At 39.1% G+C, this 23058-nt stretch overlaps 2 protein-coding genes across 2 annotated transcripts; one reads left to right on the top strand and one right to left on the bottom strand.

Annotated features, from left to right (window-relative positions):
* Window positions 1-374: 374 nt before the first annotated feature.
* Window positions 375-6811, bottom strand: LOC131313203 (26S proteasome regulatory subunit 6B homolog). The gene is made up of 6 exons (XM_058341379.1): window positions 6207-6811; window positions 2466-2696; window positions 1671-1829; window positions 1245-1397; window positions 948-1031; window positions 375-831 (listed from the first exon to the last, which is right to left on the bottom strand). The coding sequence occupies exons 1-6, from the start codon at window positions 6672-6674 to the stop codon at window positions 697-699; spliced, it is 1230 nt and encodes a 409-aa protein (XP_058197362.1). The 5' UTR covers window positions 6675-6811; the 3' UTR covers window positions 375-696.
* Window positions 6812-14283: 7472 nt separating this feature from the next.
* On the top strand, window positions 14284-16172 carry LOC131313573 (taxadiene 5-alpha hydroxylase-like). The gene is made up of 4 exons (XM_058341951.1): window positions 14284-14738; window positions 14813-15381; window positions 15481-15680; window positions 15780-16172. Exons 1-4 carry the CDS (start codon window positions 14284-14286, stop codon window positions 15954-15956), a joined length of 1401 nt encoding a protein of 466 aa, XP_058197934.1. The 3' UTR covers window positions 15957-16172.
* Window positions 16173-23058: the final 6886 nt, after the last annotated feature.

Genomic DNA, 23058 nt, shown 5'->3' with positions numbered 1-23058 from the left:
GGACATCGGCGTCAGTAGCAGGAAGGAGGTGTTTGGATCTACACATAGTGATCTCAAACCACCACCCCACACTATCCTACAACAAAATTTCAGTGTACCATGCAACAGCAGGCAACATTCACTCTCATGCCTTTTACTAATAATCTACCAAGATAAGTTCAATGTTACCTAGAGGTCACAAAGATATATACTATGCTGGTAGAGCTCCAGAAAGCAATGAAGGTCAATAACGGGTCAAAGGCTAGGATGCAAGCTCCCACGCTACCAATGCAACCAAAAAGAAGGTAGTTTCACTGCACGAGCAACTCAAATAAGATGGCTGCAAATCGTGCAACCAAAAAGAAGGTAGTTTCACTGCACCAGCAACGCAAATATGATGGCTGCAAATCATCAACCAAGAACTTCTAGATGTCATAGGAAGGGTTTTTTAAAGAGAGAATTTCAGCATGTCAAACAGGATACGCCATTTGGTGGCTAAGCTCTTTAAAGGTGCATTCAGAAACAACATCATGTAGCATGTGAGACATAAGATCATAAAATCAGTTCACACCTAGAAACAACATTCGACCTAGATGCTTTTTTCAGCTTGAAGGAAAATGGTAGAAGAGATGAGGCAACGCCTGCAGACCTCACCGAAGAGGGGAGACCGTGAGGGAGTAGATGCTAAATGCCCAAATCAGGTTCAAGTTCTCATCATCATTTGTAGAAGTCGAAATCAGTATCAGGCTTCTTGACATTTGTTCTATAACCCTTTTCAAAGTCCTTGGGGAGTATGACGTACCGGTTCTTGCGGACTGCATGCATCCCTGCTTCTTGACAAATAGCTGCAATCTGTTGACATCGCATCAACTTGGTTAAAAATTAAGAAGTACCAGAACAAAAGCCAGATTTTGTCATTTTCTTTCTCCTAATTTCTTCATAAAAAAAGAACGAGAAAATCAACTAACCTCAGCAGCACTTATTTTATCTGGCCTAGAAACATAGTCCTCCAAGTCAACTTCATCACCTAAATTCATTTTAGCAGTGCAAACCTGCACAATATAGTCCAGCACAAAATAGAATGACAATGGAGCACACAAAAGTAACAGCCAATCAAATCCCTCACCCCCTAAACAAAGGACGAAAAACATGAAGAAAAAAACAAAACAAGAATAAAAAATAACAAGAAACATTAGCACTGCCCCTTCAGTGGAAAAGAGAACAGTATCATAATAAATAATAATGTAGTGCATCCCTATGATCACCTGAAAAACAAGCCTCTTCTGTCGTCTATCAGGCAGTGGAAATTCAATCTTGCGGTCAAGCCTTCCAGGGCGCAGAAGTGCTGGGTCTAAAGTGTCTGCTCGATTAGTCGCCATAATAACCTTAACATTCACTGTCTGGTCAAACCCATCCATCTACAGTAACACAATCCAAATCAATATACTAAATTAAGGGCTGCTAGAGACTGAAACAGAGGCTGGAGAGCTTACACAAAGTCAATAGTTATGCAAATAGCCCTAGCACCACAAAGCATAGTTTCACATACCTAAGATTTTCCTTGTGGTATACCATCGTTATAGATACCTAAGATTGGGTCCAAGGAATTTTTCAAAAATGTATTGTCTCTTTTAAGAATTCATGTCTCACTATCCTACTTGACTGGAGTTCCACGTGTCTCGTCATCTTACCTGATTCAAGAGTTCCATTAGGATACGTTGAACTTCTCTATCAGCTCCAGTCTGAGCATCAAACCTAGCAGTAGCAATAGCATCCACCTCATCAATAAAGATAATTGCAGGAGCATTTTCTTTGGCAAGACGGAAAACATCACGAACCATTCGTGGGCCCTGCACAGCGAAAAGAAAATCATGATAATTACCACTCAAGAAATAGCGCATTCAATTAACACGAAAATACAAGCACACATACAAGGCTAAAAATTGCTTAAAGGTATCCACACAGAGTTTATTTATCCTAAAGTGCACAATAACCGGCAAAATCAAATGACCCAAAGTAAGATGAAGGCACCGTCAAGTCATACCAATCCAGACCTCAAACCCAAAAATTTTAGCCTGAATAACCTTTTGAAAGACATCTTGATTCAACAAACAAGTGCAACTGCACCCACCTGTAAATATGCCATTATGCCCAACATCAATTTTATCCACACTCTGTACTTTGTGGTCTAGATTCATGACTTATGGATGACTACTCCATATGGATATCTAGGATATATACCAATGGAAAATGTGAGTATCTATGACACTCCTAAAAAAGTTTGACCAAACGCAAATTACTTAGCATAAGAAACTAAACAGAACATGACAAGTTGAGAAATGTCAAAAGAGAACAAATAAGGCAGTAGTTACACAAATATTCATACATATCTCTCAGTCTAGTAGGAGAAGAGAACAAATAAGGCAGTAGTTACACAAATATTCATACATATCTCTCAGTATAGTAGGAGAACATTGAAAGCATACCTCGCCCAAATACTTCTGAACAAATTCCGAACCAACAACTCTAATGAAGGCAGCAGTTGTATGATTGGCAACAGCTTTAGCAAGCATAGTTTTACCAGTGCCAGGGGGACCATACAGTAAAACACCACGAGGAGGATCTATTCCAATCTGTTTGTACAATTCATGATGAGTCAAAGGTAACTCGACAGCTTCACGGATCTCCTGCTTTTGAATATCACAGCCTCCAATATCCTGAAAACATCATGGGAATGAGTAAGTCATGAACCTAAAAACTTCTACAAGTAACCCACCATGCGAGAGAATCAGTTTAAACATAACAATGATGGAACAGTGCTGCATCTTAATTCCAGCCAAGTAATAGAAACTAATATTACTAGACCACATGCAGCCTCAGTAGAGCAAAGCAAACAACCAACTACAACTTTAAGCCCTATAACAAACTCCAGTGCACTATGCTCTCAGTTACAACAGACTTTGAGATAGGTAGTAGCTAGGTAGAGAGGATACATCCAGAAGGACTCGGCTTATCGGACTGGAGACCGTATGGTTGGTGCATTTTTGGGCCCATAACAGACCTATATTTTTGGTATGATTGACGTTCTTGGCGAGTTCTAAAAAAGACTTGGTTTCGATCAAAATGGACCCGTCTGTTGGCCCCAAAATGCACCAACCTTACAGAGAAGCCCATCCCCATACAAAAATAGGCTGCACAGTTACAAGCTCAGTTATGTCTCCACTCCAAATCATAAACCTACAGTCTAAAATACCTCTGTTGTAGAAAGTTAACAAAAAAGCAATAGAAGTAACCTGGTGATTGAGAATTAAGCACTGATGTTTACGTACGAGTAGATATCCCCAAGACATGTAGTTACCATGGTAGATGCAGGGCAGCAGGTGCCAAAAGGGTAAAAAAAAGAAGAGGTGGAAGCGGTGACAGTAGCATTCCTACTTTTTACAAGGAATGAAAGGATGGAATCGAATTAGGAGACTCGGGGTGAAGAAACCCTTTCATCTAAATGTGCCATAGAGAAAATGTATGCTAGGTTCAGTATGTCATTCAGATTTTAGATTTCGGCCTAATCTTCCAGCTCTAACCTTGTAAGCTTTCTATACCAAGCAACAATAGCCTAAAATTACATATGCTTGCATACCACCAAATAGAGTTCCAACAGAGAAGCATTGCCTTTTGAACGAATAGCCAAATTCTAACTTATGAGTTTAACCATCAGCCACACTTCACAAAATTTCCCAAAGCACAAACAGTTTGGCTTCGTTTGTTTGACTGTAAATGTTGTGTAAAATATTTTACCTATTTTTCAATGTAGGGTTGTACAAAGTAGGAGTAAAATGTTTTACTCGGAAAATCTTCTCCTGAAATGGAGGTAAAATGACTTTTCAGCAAAAAGCTCCATAAGTCAATTTACGGTTTCAATACCCATCTATCTTGCCAGTCAACAGTTAAAACCTATCTCTCTCTCTCTCTGAAACACACACACACACACCCTGAAGCTACTGACTAATCCCCCTCCCTTGCACATTCCGATTGATTAAAAATATAAAGGTTCTTGTGTGTTTAAGTCAGAACCTGTTTAACAGCATAAGAGACAGAAAGAGGTTATTCTACATCTTTGTTTAAAGGGTACTTGTTTTTAAGTCGACTACCCCAACCATACGATGGAAAACAGAACCAAAAACTTTGTTGCAAATTATTTTACATGAAAAAGATTTTCCGATGTACAAAATTTTACATTGAAACAAACGGAGCCTAAGAATCCTTTTCAAATAGGAAGCAATGAACCTTTGAAATTCTGCCAACTGAAATAAGAGCATTTCAACTACTGAACATTCTGTTCCTGATAAGTCTGACTGGACTATTTTCTCAAGAAGCCAACGACTCAACATTAGCTTCTGTACTTCTACATGGCTTCACAACTTGAATGCAAATCAACTATCCAACTCATTCTTCACTCAATTATTTTTTTGATAAGTCACATTCTTCACTCAATTATGCTTAAAAAGAATCTAACACTGAAATGGTTTCGATTCCACACAATGCCGGAGAGATACTAAATATCGGCAAACAAATTTCAAATCACATACACAGCATATTTAGAATCAGTTTTCATGTATGATCCAAAGGAAGTTTTTCTGTCTCCCATGTCAACGTAATTGAACAAGCTGTACACAGACAGTAATACATATGTATACGTGTTTTATAGGCCTCTGAGTTGGTTTCTTCAATGAACCAACCGTATCATAAAGTTCATAGCATTGAGTGTAACATATGTAAACAACTCAAACAAAAGAAAACCTCGAAGGCTAGATCAATTTCCTAATCAATTATGAAACATCCGCAAACCCTAACCAACCAAATAGAGATCACAGAAATAGACACACACTTACATTGTAAGTAAAGTCAGGCTTCTCCGACTTGGCTGAGCAGCGAGAAACAGAGTAACCGACATTCCAAAATAAGGGTAAAAAGCTTCTATGTCCAAGAGTACCAAACTAATTCACTACCTTCAAACAAGTATCAATTACTTCTTCTATATACTCCAATGAAATCTCTTAGGCTCCACGTAATGAAACAAGCAAAACAGAAACATACAAACATATTTATACATGATGTACAGGCCCTGTATAATGTAATGTTCGGAGCATTGAGTTTAAATAACACAGTCAAAAGTAAATTCACAAATTTAGAATCATAGAAACCCAACCACATGGAGCTAAGATTGATTATTTCTCCCATTTTAAACAGGTTATTTGTTTAGTTATGGGTTCCCTTAATATCTTATAGTTGGGCTTAGTATGATTGTTTGGTTATGTTACGTTTGATGCAATTCAGATATTTGTATTCTCCTACCGCTTGTAATAAATAAAATCACAGAAGCCCTAGAATCAATTTCAGAGCAAACCTATGTAAACAAATCAATCGGACGAAATACAAGTAAACTTCATTCGTATACTAAGAGTACCAAAAAACCTAGAATCAACTACCTAATCAACTATGAAACATCTGCAAACCCTAACCAACCAAACATGAAACATCTTTTGTTCTTTGATAACTCACGTGTCTGAGCCAGCTTACGCACACCTCGACTAATCATGGGGCCCAATACCACCGCCACTTGTGGGCAGCCCAATTAAAGCCAGAGCAATTGCTCCATATGGACTGGGGCTCCATAGGAGTTGATAGCACTTGTGGGGTTTCGAACTTGAGACCTCAGGAGGGTGCAAAACCCTAACTCACAGTCCTTGACCACCAGGCCAACTCCTTGGGTTCCAAACGTGAAACATCTGTCTCCCACGTTAAAGTAATTGAACAAGTTATACACAGACAGACAAACAGATTTATACATGATGAACACACCCTAAATTCTGAGCAGAAGCGGACGGTCATACTCAAGGATTAAGTGACTAATTTCTCGAGCATTAAGTTCGAATTTGACATTCAAAAGGAGGTTCATATAGTTAGAATCACAGCAACCCTCACCCTAACCACCAAATTCTCAAGGATTATGTGACTAAGGTCCACAGCACACAGATTTATATATTGAGCAGAAGCGGATGGTGGATTATGTGAATAAGGTCCGGAGCATTAAGTTCGAATTTCGCAGTCAAAAGCAAATTCACATTGTTAGAATCACCGAAACCCTAGAAATCAATCACGAAAGACCTGCAAACCCTAACCACCACCAAATTTCCAAATCCAACCACACTGCGAACAAGCAAACTCACATTATAGGATACGTCGGGCTTCTCCGACTGGCTAAGCAACGAGATGCTCGAGTCAGCCTCGGGCGGCAGCACGTCGACGAGCGCGTTCGAGTGACGGTGCAGCGCCACGGACGCCGAAGGCTTCAGCTGCTCCCGATTGATCGTGCTCAGAATCCTCACGTAGTAATTGGAGCCCGTGGTGGAGCCGACGATGCCGTTGTTGGTATCGATCATCTCCATGAACTGGCCGATGACGAGTGGGACGGACTGGATCCGCTTGACCTCCTCCTGGGCGCGGAGGAGCTCGCGCTTGAGGTTCTTGTGCTCGTCCTTGACGTACTCCTCTTGGATCTCGATGAACTCGAGTTGGCGTTGGAGGGATTTGAGACGGCTGTAGAGGTCGTCTTCGTCGGAGGTGGGGTCGGAGGAGGAGGGTAGGTGAGGGAAGGGGAGGGTGGGTGGTGGATCCAGAACCATTGTTGTGGCCATCTTTGGTGGTGTTTGGTGGCGGCTGGCGGTGGTGGTTCTTGTACTTGCCGACGATGTGGAGAAGATAAAAAGGTAAAGGAAGAGTTGCTTGGAAAGAAAAGATCTGAACGGGTTTTATAACTTGGAGAACTTATTCCTTGTTGCGGACGAAAATCAAACCCCTCTTTTTGGAGTACTAATTTTTTATTTTTTGGTACTTTTTATTTTCACTTTTCAATATTGAAAAATAATTTTCGCGCTATCTCTTTTATTTTATGTTTTATCCACGCTCCCTCTTTTATATTCACACCTTTTTTTTTGTTTTCTAAAAAAATACATACATTTTTACTACTAAAAAAATAAATATATATATGAATATAAAAAAGAGGAATGTGAATTGAACTCTCGTTCAATATTTTGGAAGTTGTAAAATACAAATAAACTCGAGACAAATAGTATAAACTGTACAATCAACCGATTAATTTTTAAGAGAGATTCTAGATACATATAAATTTTTATCTCCATAATAATAAAATAACACCGTAATCTAAAACCAATTGAGGAAAAAATGTGGGACCCCATACAAAGGTGAGGTAGATGGTTAAATTAAGTATTACTACTCACCACAGGCACCTCGAGTCTCAATTATGGGCAGTTTCTGTGACAATTTTTTTGGCATTCATGATGTGCCCCGAAAATTTGAAGGACTAAGTCAGGTGAATGGATCGATGATTTGGTGACAATCTCATTATTACAGAGAGAACTAGACGGGAAAGATAAGGGATTTTATGAAGAAGCTCACATTTGATGTTGCTTGTCATGACATTCTTTTTGGCATTCATGATGTGGCAACGTGGGAGGCCTTCTTGGATGATTTTCATCTCGTGTTCAGGCTAGTTATCTCGACTAATCCCTGGGATCTAATTCCTCTAGCGGAGACTCCGATTAAACTCAAGGCAAAGCCCCGTATGGAATGGCCGCATGGAAGTTGATAAAATTTGAGACGTTTTGAACTTGAGAGCTTAGGAAAGAGTAAACCCATAGTAATCTTCGGATTATTACATGAAAAGACAAATACGCAACGAAGAGAGAACAGAGCGGTAAAGTGGAGCTGTGTTTTTGTCCATTCATCTTTTATTCAGTAGGGTTTTTTTTAGTGATTTTCATACTCCCTTTATTGATAAATGCACTCCATTTTTTGTTTAGTGAAAATTTTGTGTAATTTGTTCACTAAAAGACAAGAAGATGAGTGCATTTATAAATCAAGGGAGTGTGAAAATTATTTTCCTATATTTTTTGTGGTGTTTCTAAGATTGAAAAATTTTCTAGTATGGTATCAATATCAAAGTTTAATGAAATCATTTATTAATTTGGAAAAAAATTTAATTTTGCAAAAGTAAAAACAAATTCCCATGGGGTCGGCCGACCCACACCCCCAAGTGTGGCGTCGCCACTGGGCACCTGTGGTGTTGGTTGTCATCCTTAATTCCGATCATCCTCTACAGGCTACAAAGGCAAGCGCCTCCTGGATGCTAGTTTTGGAACAGAGGACCCTTAACCATTATGAATCACGGATTCGAGATGGGGTTGCTCTAATTAGCAGTTGGAGGAACCTCAATCATAGTCACCTTGCTTTGATCGACACGAATCATGTCTCTTTGATAAGGCTTTTTAGCCCCCACAAAGCTTATCGTAGATTGTATGTAGCGAGGGGCTATTATTACTATTTCCCACTTAATTACAATATAAGCTTCCTCACTTTCCACGGTTTTGAATTTGATGGTACCAAATTTTCTATAGAAGCCTGGGTATGTCATTCCAAAGGGAGGGCTATATAGGTTTCCTGCACATTGGTTGGGGCGACCTTAGGAATGGCCTATGGGTTTTCTCATTTGCTTGATTAATGGGCCGGATACTGTTGGGACGGCCAAAGTTCCCTGGTTTTGTCAAATTGAGTTGCAGTTGTCAAAATTGGATGTTCAGCCTGCCAGTTTTCTTTAATAGTCAAGAGTTTTCATGCATGCAGGTTAGATGAGCTGACGAGGTGTTGATTCGTGTAAAAGAGGGGTAATTTATTTATGCCACTGGATAAATTTCCATATCTCTTATGACTACAGATTTGGGTTGGGTTGTGGGCTCCGCTCATTCATTTTTTGCGGCATTTAGTACCTAAATCTTTCATGCTTTTGGCTTTCTGTCTCATTTTCTTCTCATAAAGCAGGGACATTCTAGGCTAATTCTTGTTGCTGTTGTTTTTCTGTAATTATTTTGTTCCATTTGAACACGTGAAGATATCTAAGTTTGTATTCCAGGTAACACAGAAGCAATCATGTCAATAGCTTGTCACAATGTGGTTCATATGATCTTTATCAATACACTTGTAATAAAAGAACGTAGGATAGTAAGCGAAGGCATGTGTTGAAAATACAAAATTGCCCTTGTAAAGTTTGTCCTCCGATTTGTTTAGTTGGGGTAATTTAGGTATTGCATGTCTTCTTTCCACAACAAGAAAAGTAAAGCTTCCTTTTCCATAATTTGAGGGAGGAAGTGTCCTTACATTACTATTGGTGCGGCTATAAAAGCATAGGATGGCAAGCCAAGGCATGCGTTGCAAATACAAAATTGCCCTTGTAAGGTTTGTCCTCCAATTTGTTTAACTGAGGGTAGTTTAGGTATTGCACATCTTCCTTCCACAACAAGAAAAGTAAAGCTTCTTTTTCCATAATTTGAGGGAGAAAGTGTCCTTACATTACTATTGATGCGGTTATTAATACATCTAATACATCAAGACAATCTCTCTTTCTAACTCTCTCACCGTGAACATCTCGGAGGCACCACAAGCACGAGATTTACGAGAATAAGTGCATGTCACTCTTGCCAAGCATATCATAGCCCCTGTTGATCTCATATACCTCTCTCTCTCTCTCTCTCTCTCTCTCTCTCTCTCTCTCTCTCTCTCTCTCTCTCTCCATATATGAAGAAGTGAGTGTGTGTGTACGGCTGTAGATTCAGACATACATGCATAGATTAGGCAATTGAGTTTACGATTTGTCTGTCTACTCTAATTTGTTTGATTTTTAGCTAATTACATTGAATGGATTGTTGTGATGCGATCGAGAATCCCTAATTTATTTTCTGCTATAGCGGCCTAACAGCTTTTGGACAAAAACATGTGAAAACGAATAATCTAGCAATATTCCTTCATAACATGTTTTGCCAACAACTCTTCCAAGAAACTCAAACCTCTAGATACCATTGTCTATAAACCTTGCCACCGTGTTAGGAATAAGGAGTATGTCTAAAGTTGAGGTCTGAGAGAATAGCCCATACCTTTGACCGGAAACAAAAAGAAAAAGATTGCCAGTCAAATATTTGCAGAAGTTCTTTTTGTGCATGTCATTGAAGGATTAAAACATTTCAATAGCGAAATAAGGGTTCAATAGCGAAATAAGGGTTCCTTTTGCGCCTTGAATAAGATAGAGGTACCAATTAACTTTCTTCCGTTTGTTCAATTCAAATTCCATAAGATCTGTGGTTCAATTCAATAACCTATTAATTTGCTATTTCTCTATTATCATCACAACGAAAGCAAAAAATACTTCTCGACTGCAAATTCATCCAATGAGCATGTGGAAGCGTGCGAAGCACAGGCATTGCACTAGTGTTTACCAAAACAACTCATTCACGTATTTGGTGTAATTTTTGCACGTGTGTAGATACGGCCATCCTATCTTTATTGTAGGAAGACTAAACAAATGACTAGAAAATGTTTCGAACTCTTATGATGACTGGTTGCCGAACAACCAATGATCTCCTCCACCACTCCCAACTCGTCCACCGTCACCTTCACCATCTTTGGTAAGCCACCGACGATCCCAACCCATCGTGAGCCGCCATCTAATGGTGGCGACAGCGGCGGACAAGATGATCTTAATTTTAGTCAACTTATCTACGGCTTCGGCCTTTACGATTTATACTACTTGTGACTGGTGGAGAACTGAGTCGGCGAGGAAAAAGCAGCAAGCCGCAAATGCCCCCGATCTAGCAATGCTTAAGTTTAAAGTGAAGACAATGGAATTGCAAATAACTAAGTTGTATTTGAAGATGGCTCTCCTAAAGGCGCTAGTCGAGCAGGCCATAGGCACTGACTAGCAGGTGGGGAGTTTCCTGCAAGCAAACTCACATTATACGAAATTGTTGAGCTTCTACGTACGTCTAGCTCAATAGCAAGATACTTGAATCGGCCTTGGGCAGCAACACGTCCACGAGCGCATGCATTCGAGTGGCGGTGCAGCATGGACGCCGAGGGCTGGAGCTGCTCCCGGTTGATTGCGCTAAGGATCCTGACATAGTAGTTGGAGCCCGTGGTGGAGTCGATAATGTCGTTGTCCTATCCTATCCCAACAATAACTAAAACACCGTTTCAAACCAAAAAACAGAGCGTTACTTTCGCTTTCAAAAGTTTGAGTTTGTTGACAGAAAAGGAAAGCTAGAGAGAGAAAATCCAACCCTAGAGAGAGAAACATAGAGATATTTTTTTTACCCAAAAAAAACAGAGAGATCTTTCCCCGGTTTTGGCAACAAAATCCACCAAATATATAGCTATATAAACGCTTCGATTCGACCCATGGTTTCTCACCTCACCGCTTCATTCGCATCACTAGCCAGGTCTTCACCGTATCTATTCATGTATGCCTCTTCATTAGTGTTTTTCGCTTGAATAGGTTAGGTGGTGGTGGTGTTTTTGTTGTTGTTAGGTATGTACGATTCGATGTGAATTGCTTAGCTTACGGTTTAATTTATATGGGTTTTTGGAAGTTGGGTTTGAACAACAGATGGTTGTTTCGTACGCGAGGGACAGACTGGATCCGCTTGACCTCCTCCTGGGCGCGGAGGAGCTCGTGCTTGTGGTTCCTGTGCTTGTCCTTGACGTACTCCTCGTGGATCTTGATAGACTCGAGATGGCATTGGAGGGACTTGAGGTGGCTGTAGAGGTCGTTTTTGTCAGGGGGGGGGGGGGGGGGGGGGGGGGGGGAGGGAGGGGCGGTCGAGGACCATTGTTGTCGCCATCTTTGGTGGGGTTTAATGGCAGTGGCGGTGGTTGTTCTTGTACTGGCCTCCAGTGTGGAGAGGATACGGGAAGGTCGAGTTGCTTTGAACTGGTTTTAGGAGGAATTCGGTAAGGGGAACAAGAAGGTTGAGGAGGAAAATTATTGCTTTTCTTGTTGAATAAGAAAATCAAACTCCTCTTTTTATTTTTTTTTAGGGGTGCACAAGGTCTGGATTAGTCCGGTTCTTTAGAAAATCCTAGAAAAACTAATAATCAGACCGATTTGTTTTTTGTAAGAGCTACTCGACCATTCCAAATGGTTCTAAAATATTGATAAGCAAAAACCTAACAAATAATGAAGTACAAATACTGAAACATTGAAACACTAGTCCATTCATTTTTTTAAAATGTTTTTCATTATCATTCGTTTATGTATTTTCACAGGATAAAAATTAGCTAAAATAAACAAGATAAATATATGTTGTGTCTATGCATATTTTCATTCATTCATTTTTTATTTTCAAGAGATAAAATTAGCAAATTTTTTGTCAACTTTATACTCGAGAGGTGATCCCTTTGTATGAAATTTCTGGATCCACCACTAGTGATAAGGATCAACTCCTTCTTTCTCAAATCTGGATGGAACATGTGTTCTTGCTGCTACAATTTTTTTGCTACTCCTAGCCACTCTTTGCAGTGGTAGTAAATTAAAGAGATTAAATTCTTTACACCACCGGTGTAAATATTTATTTTCTCCAAATCAATTATATATTGCAACAGATCGTCAAAACAGTGGTCCCAATTATTTGAACATGGTGATGTGGTACAATGTAATTGATTTGAAGGAAATAAATATTTACACCGATGGTGTAAAGAATTTAATCTCTAAATTAAAAGCTGGAAGGTTCAAGCTCAAACGAAAGATCTCCTTTACACGAAATTGGAAGGTTTTTATCTGGTTCCAAAAAAAAAAAAATGGAAGGTTTCACTGTTTTTTTTTTTTTTTTGGATGTTGCCATTGCTGATACTACTCACTTTTGGCAGTGGCACTCAATGAAAAATTGGAAGGTTCAAGCACAAGGAAAAAGAACTTCTTTAGATGATGGTGATTAAGCACCGATCCGTATGCAATTGGGAATATCTTTTTACAAGGCTTTGGAACTAAATCTGGGGGGTGCCTTTGTTATCTCATCTCTTTTGTATCTTTACCGCTAGCTTGGTTGATTCAATTCCTTATCAACTTTGTGGACCGAATAGCATATAATTGTCGTAAGGGGTGTCTTGTTATGTCATTTCTTTTGTATTTTGACCGCTTTATTGATTCCTTATCAACTTTGTGGGCTGAGTAGCATATAATTGTCGAAGAGTATGGTGCCAACATAGTTGGGATGTTGCTTTCGAATTGTGATGTCATTATCTTTAGCCTCATCCTATGTACTCCTCTATTTTATCAATAAAATTTCTTCGCCGTTCAAAAAAAAAAAAAACAGAATTTCACTACGTAAGAATTTTAATATATGTATTAAAACCACGTGTATAGAAGGCGGATTAACTGGAAAATAAATAAATCATTTGGTTTTAAAAAAAGACAAATAAATCATTGAAAGAAAATATAAGTTAAATTTTTCTTCTTCTTTATCTGGATTGGGCTACATCAATTTCTACTTTATGTGGTGTCAAGGACGCCAGAAGAGCGCATGAATTCAGACGGATCGCTCTACTTATTAAGGTTCAAATTCTCCTTGGATCCATAGTGGTTTTGTTTCTCAAAAACATCAGGCAAAAGGTTCAAATGAGGCCTCTCTCTCTCTCTCTCTCTCTCTCTCTCTCTCTCTCTCTCTATATATATATATATATATATATATATATATATATTGAAGTATATTTTCAAATTTCTTTTTGTTGCTTTTAGAGATAAGAAAACCAAAAATTAATATTATGTAACATACAGTATGCGGATCAAAAAAAAAAAAAAACATACAGTATTATTTTAAATGGGAAAATAATTTTCTAATCATATCGTCCACGTCACAATTAATAGATGTCGTGTATAAAATGGTTCCTTCAACTTACACGATTACGCGTGATGCATTCTTTAAAATAATAATATTACACGATTATGCATGATGCATTCTTTAAAATAATAATAATTTTTTTAATGAACAATTAAGTTGGCACTCTCCTCGATATATTTGCTTATCAACGAGGAAATGAAATGCGTATTATTTTAAATTCCCCAATTAACATCATTTGAAATAAGAATATGGTTTTGGCCAAGTGTGGATGATAAAAAAAATAAGTGATTATCCTTCATGAGGTCACATGTTCGAATTTCACGGAGGCTAAACATTCTAAACATTGGGATCACTAGAGAGTTTACACGGTCATTAACTTCAGAGTCTCGGTATTAATCGAGGTGTGCGCAAATTGGCCTTGACGTCACATGTTCAAATCTCACAGTGGCCAAACATTTTAAACTTTAGGGTCATTGAAGGGTTTGCCCAGTCATTAACTTTAGAATCTTAAAATTAGTCGAGATGCGCACAAGCTGACTTTAACGCCCGGTTATCAAAACACCATATGAATCAGGTATGCATGATTGCTTGTTGTGCATTATATGTAATAGTCAAAGGATCAAGGGCTGATCAAGCAATCACAATGGATCTGTCTTTGATTGCCTTAGCCTCAATTACCTTGGTTTCCGTACTCTTTCTTCTGAAGTTTCTCACCAAGAGAAATCATGGATCCAAAAACCTACCGAAAGGGTCTCTTGGCTTGCCTTTGATCGGAGAGACCATCAGCTTTTTAAATGCGCTCAGAAGAGAGCAAGGCGCTGAATGGATAAACGAAAGGGTAGCAAAATACGGGCCGATATTCAAAACGTCGATAGCGCGTACTCCAATGATTTTTGTTGCCAATATAGCTGGGAACAAGTTCGTGCATGGTTCTGGCAACGACGTTTTTTCTACCAACCAACCAAAGAATATAAGAGCCCTCCACGGAGGATGCACCATTTTCGAGCTATCTGGGTCAAGGTAATTAATCTCTCTATTTGGTTTTTCTCCCACTTCCTGAATGATGTTGATGTTGATCAGCTTTGTGCGCACAGGTACATATTGGTAAAAAAGGCAATGTTAAGCTTCTTGAGCCCCGAAAATTTGAAGGACTACGTCAGGCGAATGGATGATTTGGTGACAATCTCACTACAGAAAGAAACAAACGGGAAAGATACCATTAAAGTTGTTGATTTTATGAAGAAGCTCACGTTTGATGTTGCTTGCGACATTCTTTTTGGCATCCAGGATGTGGAAACGAGGGAGGCCTTCTTGGGTGATTTTCATCTAGTTTTCGAAGCATTTGCCGCTTTCCCTGTAGAGTTCCATGGGTCTTCTTACTCCAAGGGCTTGCAAGCCAAAGCAAGGATTTCTAATCGATTCTTGCCGATTCTGAGGAAGAGGAAGGAGGAGCTCTCTACGGGTGCTTTGAGTCCAACAAACGACGTAGTGTCGTGTCTACTGGCACTAAGAGATGAGAATGGAGAACCCATTCCGGAAGAAGTGGTTGTGGATAATTTTAGATTCTTAATAATCGCAAGCCATGACACGACGGCTGTTCTTTTGAGTTTGATGGTGTGGAAGCTATCTAGAGATAAGCAGATATTCTCTGAAGTTTTGAACGGTATGGTTCTACCTGCATTTTACATGCATATTGCTCGATACGCGAATTCATTTTCATGCAGCTAATTCTAATCTTCACAATTCATTTGTACTCTCTTAGAACACATGGATATATTAAGAAACAAACCAGTAGTAGCAGAAGAAGAAGAAAAGCTAACATGGGTTGATATACAAAGGATGAAATACACATGGCAAGTTGCCCAAGAATTGATGAGGATGATACCCCCTATTATTTGTAACTTCAGAAAAGCACTTAAAGATACAAACTTTGGTGGCTATGATGTTCCCAAAGGATGGCAGGTAAATATTTTTTCACCTTGTCACTCTTCATTTTGTCAAATATAACACGAATTTCGAAAAATGGTGCTCATGGTAAAATGGAATGTTTTTTCGCAGCAGGTTGTTACCGTACCCCATGGGACGCACATGGAAAAGGATATCTTCAATAATCCTACGGAGTTTGATCCATCTCGTTTCGACAAGGCGTCTAAACCAATCCCACCGTATGCTTATATTCCTTTTGGAGCTGGAACTCATACTGTATTGGGAATGAATTTGCCAGGATTGAAACCTTGACTACTATCCATAAGCTGGTTACAAAGTTTGAATGGTCACAAGTGCATCCTGACGAAACTATCACCCGTAAAGTTATGCCGTTTCCATCAATGGGTCTTCCGATCAAGGTCCGGCCAAGGCGGATTCCGACATGAAAAGCAAATTCAAATGTTGTTCAAGATCCTATCTTGTCCGAATTATGTTCATACTGCTATATGTACTACGTACCATGTTTCTTGGATAGCCCACTCCACTCATGTAATTAACTTTGTTAGACACTTATCTTTTCTAATTTGCTATTGTTTGTGTTTTTTCAAAGCAAGAGATGCATAAGACTTTAATTAGTGATGTCGCAAGTACTCCATAGGCACGTTAATGTTCAGAGAGTAGTTTTGAAAAATATTGGATAAGACGAGATTAATTAAAGATGAAAACAAAAGAACACGTAGAAAATTCTCCCATGAAAGGCAGATTTTTGCACAGTGCGTCTGAATACGGCTTCAAGACAAAACTCATAAATCACACAGTGTGTCTTCACGTAACACAATCCGTGAAAGACGAGGGTACGCGCCATCGAATTGCCCATAAAATATAGAAAAGTAATAATGAGAGAAGAAAACTCAAGACTTACAAAACAATGTGGGGAGTAGGGCTGTAAATGAACTGAGCCATTCGCGAACTGTTCGAGACTCGGTTTGGTAAGAGCTTGTTCGAGTTCGATTCGTCTGCTAAACGAACTGAACTTGAACCTCATTTCTAAGCTCGTTCCGTAAATGAGCCGAACCTGAGCCTAATGGTATTCGGCTCGGTTAGGTTCGCGAACCTATACTTAAATTTAATTAATAATTCAATAGGGGTCTATTTGTAAATGTAAAAAATTTTAAGGTTGTATATATAATTCAATACTTATTTTTCTCCCAAATTCTTTGCGATCAATGAGAGAGTTTGGGTTCGCTTGAGTTTAATGAGCTGAGCCAAATCAAACCTGAGTTTTGATGAGCTCAATTCAAGCTTAGATTCGGCTCGATTCATTTGAGTTTAACGAGCCAAAATCGAGCCAAGATGTTCAAGTTCGAATCAAACCCGAGCCGAATCCGAGCCGAACTCGAGCCAGACTAGTATCTTAACGAACCTAACCGAGCCGAATTCGAGCCTTGAAAATTTTTAACGAGCCGAACTCGAGCCAGGTTGTTCAGGCTCGAATCGAACTCAAGCCGAACCCGAGCCGAACTCATACCTTAACGAACCCGAGCCGAACTTAACAGGGTTCGGCTCGATTCGGTTCGTTTACAGCCCTAGTAGGGAGACATCCTATTTACTCATATTAGAACACCTTTTCACAATAGTTTATGTCTTCCCCTCAAAATCAAAAGGTCCCAAATTTTGGACAAAAGAGATGTCTCTCTTAAACAACACATGTACGTACCTTTTAATTTTTAAAACTTAACAAAATTCCAACATAGATTTTTTTTCTTTTTTAATGGGAGTGGAGTGTTTAATTGCTATATATAGTCAAAGTAAATAAAGTCAACTAGTGATCTCCGGAGAAAGTAGTTAAAAAAAAAACTGCTACGTGGGGTGAGATTAGGATTAAGTGTCGGATTTGTCCTCACCATGTCTCCATATCACAACATCACAATATTAAACAATTAAATCCTCAAATTTAATTCATAATAATCAATTACAATAACTTTGTAACTTCGAACAAATATGATTACCAAACGAACAGAATCTAACTAAACTAAAAATACCAGGATTTAAATCTAACAAAAATGATTTTTTTTTTTTTTAAATTTCGCAGCCGCAAGGTTCGGGGTTGCTGCCACAAGGTCAGTTTTGGTTCAATATAGTTTCTTCGGAAACTGAGTTTTGGCAGTAAGGGTCGATTCAGACCCTCTCCTAAGGCCAAAACTAGTACAATATACTTAGAATTCCTAAGGCCAAAACTAGTACAATATACTTAGAATTAATGTAGGAAAGAATATCTACCTTCGGTTCAGATAAGTACGCGCTCGTTTTTGGAAAAATTTGACGGGAAATGTCACAAACTTGGACTGAACTGTGAGCTGTGATAACTTGATCGATCCGTTTCCTTTTTAAGTTGTTGTTGGGTCTAAAATTAAGCCCTTAAAGTGTTCTACAACTTTGGTGAAGAAGTCTAAGCCCGAAACCATTCTATCTAGGAGAAAAATGGAGTTTTTCAAAGGTTCAGTGAGCTAGCGCTCTCGGGGTTGGAAATGACAGATTTTGGGAAGCAATATCTCAGGCTACACTCAACCGTTTGGGTGATTCTTGTATCTAAATCGAAGGTCTCGAAATGCTCTACAATATTCGTCAATAAACCTAACCCTAAAACAACTTGAGCTAGAAGGAAAATGGTCGTTTATAGAGGGTGTTCAACCTGTTCGAAAATGAACTTTTGTGCGAATGTTGGAGAGGATGAATGGTGGTTATGGGAGCTCAAATGGAGATGATTTGGGTGGACTCTAGTGGCTTCGTATCTCTTTGGTGACCCTTAGGTGTGTTGTGATTAAGAATTGAAGTTTGGATGAATTCGGGTAAGTGTGGAAGAAACTCATTTTGTTTTCTCTCTCTAAACCTCCTTGGATGAAGCTTGCTCTCTCTCTCTCTCTGCACGAAGATGACAAGAAGTGAGGGAGTGTGTGTGAGAAATTTCGAAGATGGAGAGGTGGTGTGTATGTGTGTGTAATATAGAGAGGGAGTGGGATAGTATATTGGAGGAAAATAGGAGAGTTTAATGGCGTGGGGGAGGGAGAGTGGGGTGGGAAGGTGGTTTGTTGATCTGAGGGAGCAGGAAATAAAGATGGTGATATAATTGGGGTGTGGGGTGCTGGTGATATAGCGTGGAAGAGATGCGAGGTGAGAAAATCATTCCCGTGGTCGCAGAAACGTACCTTGGGTGTCTAACGGTCTTGGTTTTTGGTTTCAGAAAAATTTAAAAACATTACCGTAGCATAACAAAAACATTCCGGGGTTAACCGTGATCTCAGTTTAAGAAGGAAAAATCTAGTTGGTTGCAAAAATAATTACGCGAAATAATAACACGCATGAAATGAATTAAATATACAATAATTAATTAACTAAAACTGAAATTGAAATAATATTACGAAAATTTTATTTATTAAAAGTTTCGGAATACTACAGAGGATGCGCGCGCTCGCTATCACTAAACACCTGGACGAGACTGGGGCCGGGGCCAAGACTAAGGATTCGTGGGCCCGCGACCTATGGTTCGAGATCTGGTATAGTTTAATTGGAACTGATTTGGGCTTTGGTTGGGCTTAGGCTAGATGGGCCTAAAGCTTGTGTGTTTGAAAATGGGCTACCTTACTTGGATTGAATTGTGATTGGCGTACACAATAGTAGCCTCAACTATATACAAGCAATATGATTGGGTGAGAGCTGGTTCTTATCAGATTCATTGAAGGATGTTCTTTACCAGCAACTCCAATTCAATTGCCCAACTATTCCTTCAGTTGTATTTGGTCTCATGCTATACTCTGTCTATCCCATTGGCCTGTAAAAGGCACTCTAAGTTTTTATTTCACACACAGAGCAAAAAAAAACTTCCTCTTTAAAAAGAGTTTCTACTCCTGATAAAAACCTATCCTGTTGAGCTCAAGGAAAATTAGGGTTAGGTAAAAATTAGTCCTAGACCTATCTATTTCCTCGCTCCTATCCTCATTATGTTCAGCATCAACGGGTTTTTCCCCCTTCTCTTCCAGTGGTGTAGGTTTGTTTCTCGGTTTCACTGCCGTCGATTTGTCAGGGATCAACCATTCAGTAATCTTCTTCCTCACAGCATCACCTAGGGCGGCAAAGACCACCATTACCAACCCATTCAAATTATCCTCCAGCTTTCTCAAGAAGCGAACCATGAAGCGGGGCCAAAATTCATTTGTGGTCTTCTTGGAGCTTTCCCACGACTCGCCATTGTTCGATCCCTTCTGGTTCTTGTTTGCATGCTTCACCTTGTTCTTGACGTTGGTCTCTGTCTTCTTTGTAGTTTTTGTCGTCTTCTGGTTATCCTTGCTTCCCGACGACTCCGTCCGATTGTCGACATTCCCCGACTTTCTAGGGTTGTGTTTTGAGGGTTTTCCACCTATCGAGACTAGGTTCTGGGAGCGTATCCACGAGTTGCGGTCTTCTTGGAGCTTTCCCGCGACTCTCCGTCGTTCGATCCCTTCTGGTTCTTGTTTGCATGCTTCACCTTGTTCTTGACGTTGGTCTCTGTCTTCTTTGTAGTTTTAGTCGTCTTCTGGTTATCCTTGCTTGCCAATGACTTCGTTCGATTGTCGGCATTCCCCGACTTTCTAGGGTTGTGTTTTGAGGGTTTTCCACCTGTCAAAACTAGGTTCTGGGAGCATATCCACGAGGCGGTGGGCAATTGGGGGAGGAACGGTGGATAAGGGTTGAAGGGTGGGCTTGGTACAAAATGGATAAAACCTATCCCTATATATACTAGTCCATGAAAAGCTCTAGTACATAGATATTTTCATGTAAGATAAACTATGAGGTGATTCTAAAATTACACATGTGACTAATTCTAACAAAAAAAACTCTAGATATTTAAAAAAGGATAGCTAGATATTTTAGAGTTTCTGAAAACTAAATATTTATATCTTCTTCAATAATATCTTTCATTTTGGGTTTTGACAATTGGAGTTTCTGTCAATTTGACTTGTTTGGACTTAACTTTCTTGTGCAAAAAGACTAAATTTATTTTATGCTTCAACAACGTTAATCATAATTAATATACAATCGGAGCCACAGTTGACGTTGGAGGGGTGAAGTACATTGGAGCCACAGCAAAAACCAAAAAAGAAGCAGAAATCAAAAGCTGCTGGAACTGCTCCATTAGGCATCCGAGCAAGCCCTTCTTGTTCTGATGAAACACCCATGGGAAATTCTGGAATTAGCACCCGGGAAAGTCTCAAACCCAACAAAGGTAAAGTTGAAAAAGAAACGCGCAACGGAAAAAATGGCAACAAGGTTACATTCAGCAGTTGGATCAAACAGCCAATTCTGGACTTTCAAGTATGGAAGCAACAATGTACCCGGAGGGGTGAACCAATTTACAATGGAAATAAGGGAGAAAAATTTGCTACCGAAGAAAGTGTTGGGGTTCATTGTATTTATATTTATGTAGATTCTATGGCTGCGTTCTTATGTACTTAATTTAAATCTGAGAGTTTTGTCTTTATTTAAATTTTTTTTCGTATTTGTTAGTTTTGCGTCGAACTTTTGTGATTTATTAATTCGTCTCGACGAGAGGAATCGAAAAAGTAATTTTTTTTTTTACTTTTATCCAAGTATTTTGAGAAATAACTACTTTTTAGCGCAAAAAGTCAAACGAATCAATAACCCACAAAAATTTGACGCAAAACTAACAAATGCGAAAAAAATTCAAATAAAGACAAAATTCTCGAATTTAAGTAAAATTCATAAAAACGCAACCTACATAAAGATGGGAAATCAAAGAGTTTGGGTTTTTGTCAAAGTGACTTGGAAAATCCTAATGGCGGTGATTTCACTTCTAAAGTATAAAAAAGTGAGGTGAATAGAATTCCTGGAGCAGGGACACATGATAACTTAGAGCAAGTTTATCAGTAATTAGGCAAAAAAACTTGTGAACAGTGCATATTTTTCATTTTATCTACTCACATTTCTTTCAACACTATACCAACATTATTTATTTAACATATTCTTTATTAAAATATTATTACTTTGAGAGAGAAAGAGTGAGTGGGAGAAGATGAATAGTGGTCTGAGTAAGAAAAGAGGCGAGAGAAACTAATTTTTTAAAGGGTAGCTGGTGAACAGTAGTTGTACCATCTTCGGCAGAAGTACCGAATTATTGTTCAAGAATGGAAAATAGCTGCCTTTTCCCCGAAGCTGCTGCAGGTGGTTTTTTTTTTTGTTTTTCTTAGCTAAAATAACTAAAAATGCATTATATATTATCTGGTGTACATGCTCTTAAGGAAGCAAGAAAGACTAGTATATATGGACAGGGGGATTGTGCTGCGCAGCCCCGTGCTGCGCAGCGTGCTGTGCGGGGCAAATCGCCGCCGCTCCGGTCTCACTCTGATAATCGAAAACGTTTACTTTGTAGAGTTCGTCGAGTAAAACAAGTTTACTAAAAATCAGTTTGATCGGATTTCATTAAGTACCTAATCCGAACATTATTATCTTGAAATGAATGGATCCGAAACACTATATTAAAATCCGTTGTTTTTTGGTACACTTAATAATTTCAAGATAATAATATTCGGATTAGGCACTTAATGATATCCGATCGGCTGATTTTGCATACACTTGTTCTACTCGACGAGCTCTACGAAGTGAACGTTTTCGATCATTGGAGTATGACCGGAACGGTAACGATTTACTCTGCACAGCACGCTGCGCACCACAGTCCCTCACTCAGTATACATAGTACAAACTATAAAGTGAGTATGCGAACTTTATAATGTAGAATTGACTTTTGACTTGGATGTACTATATGTTCTTCTTTAGCCAGTGCTTGTAAACATTAGCAAGAGCATGTACATCAATGTAGCTATACATGATAATTTAGGTAAAATACCGAGCCAAACCCACAAAAATCAATTGCAGCAAAATAGGTAAACTGGAAGCTAAACTACCTTTGGGGAAATGCATGGTAAATAGAGAAAAACTTGTTTCTGACTGTGTTGTAAACACTTGTTTATAGCACTCAATCGTAACCGTCCAAAAGTGTTCTGGACGGTCCGGATGTTAATAAAAAAATTTCGGGAAAGAGTTAAACTGTGCCCTGGAAAAGTTTCATTAAAATCCGGACCGTCCAGAATACTTTTAGACGGCTGTGATTGGTTGGTACTGTAAAGGTTGTTTATAGCACAGCTGGAAGCAAGACAATCTCCGGTAAATATACCGATGTACTGTTCAGAGGTATTCCTTAGTTTATTGTTTTTTCTCTCTCCCCCTCATTCTCTCTCGTTCTCCTTCTCTGCAAGACTGCAATAAACCCTTCCGATCACCTCAAACAGTAGAACGTCGATGATGCGGATCTGCAATGAAATCATCTTGGTCATGCTCTCTCTCTCTCTCTCTAGGTCTATCT

Source organism: Rhododendron vialii, chromosome 13a, assembly GCF_030253575.1.
Source record: "Rhododendron vialii isolate Sample 1 chromosome 13a, ASM3025357v1".
NCBI lineage: Eukaryota > Viridiplantae > Streptophyta > Magnoliopsida > Ericales > Ericaceae > Rhododendron > Rhododendron vialii.
The sequence above is the reverse complement of the archived record's forward strand: the minus strand, read 5'-3'. Positions and strand labels throughout refer to the sequence as shown.

Excerpts from the sequence above, each read along its gene's own strand:
- LOC131313203 (XM_058341379.1), bottom strand. The coding sequence starts at position 6,674 with ATGGCCACAACAATGGTTCTGGATCCACCACCCACCCTCCCCTTCCCT. Across the intron at positions 2,697-6,206 it reads AGCCCGACGTATCCTATAAT|GATATTGGAGGCTGTGATAT; the intron begins GTGAGTTTGCTT and ends TGATGTTTTCAG. Across the intron at positions 832-947 it reads ATAAAATAAGTGCTGCTGAG|ATTGCAGCTATTTGTCAAGA; the intron begins GTTAGTTGATTT and ends CGATGTCAACAG.
- LOC131313573 (XM_058341951.1), top strand. The coding sequence starts at position 14,284 with ATGAATCAGGTATGCATGATTGCTTGTTGTGCATTATATGTAATAGTC. Across the intron at positions 14,739-14,812 it reads TTCGAGCTATCTGGGTCAAG|GTACATATTGGTAAAAAAGG; the intron begins GTAATTAATCTC and ends TTGTGCGCACAG. Across the intron at positions 15,382-15,480 it reads ATTCTCTGAAGTTTTGAACG|AACACATGGATATATTAAGA; the intron begins GTATGGTTCTAC and ends GTACTCTCTTAG.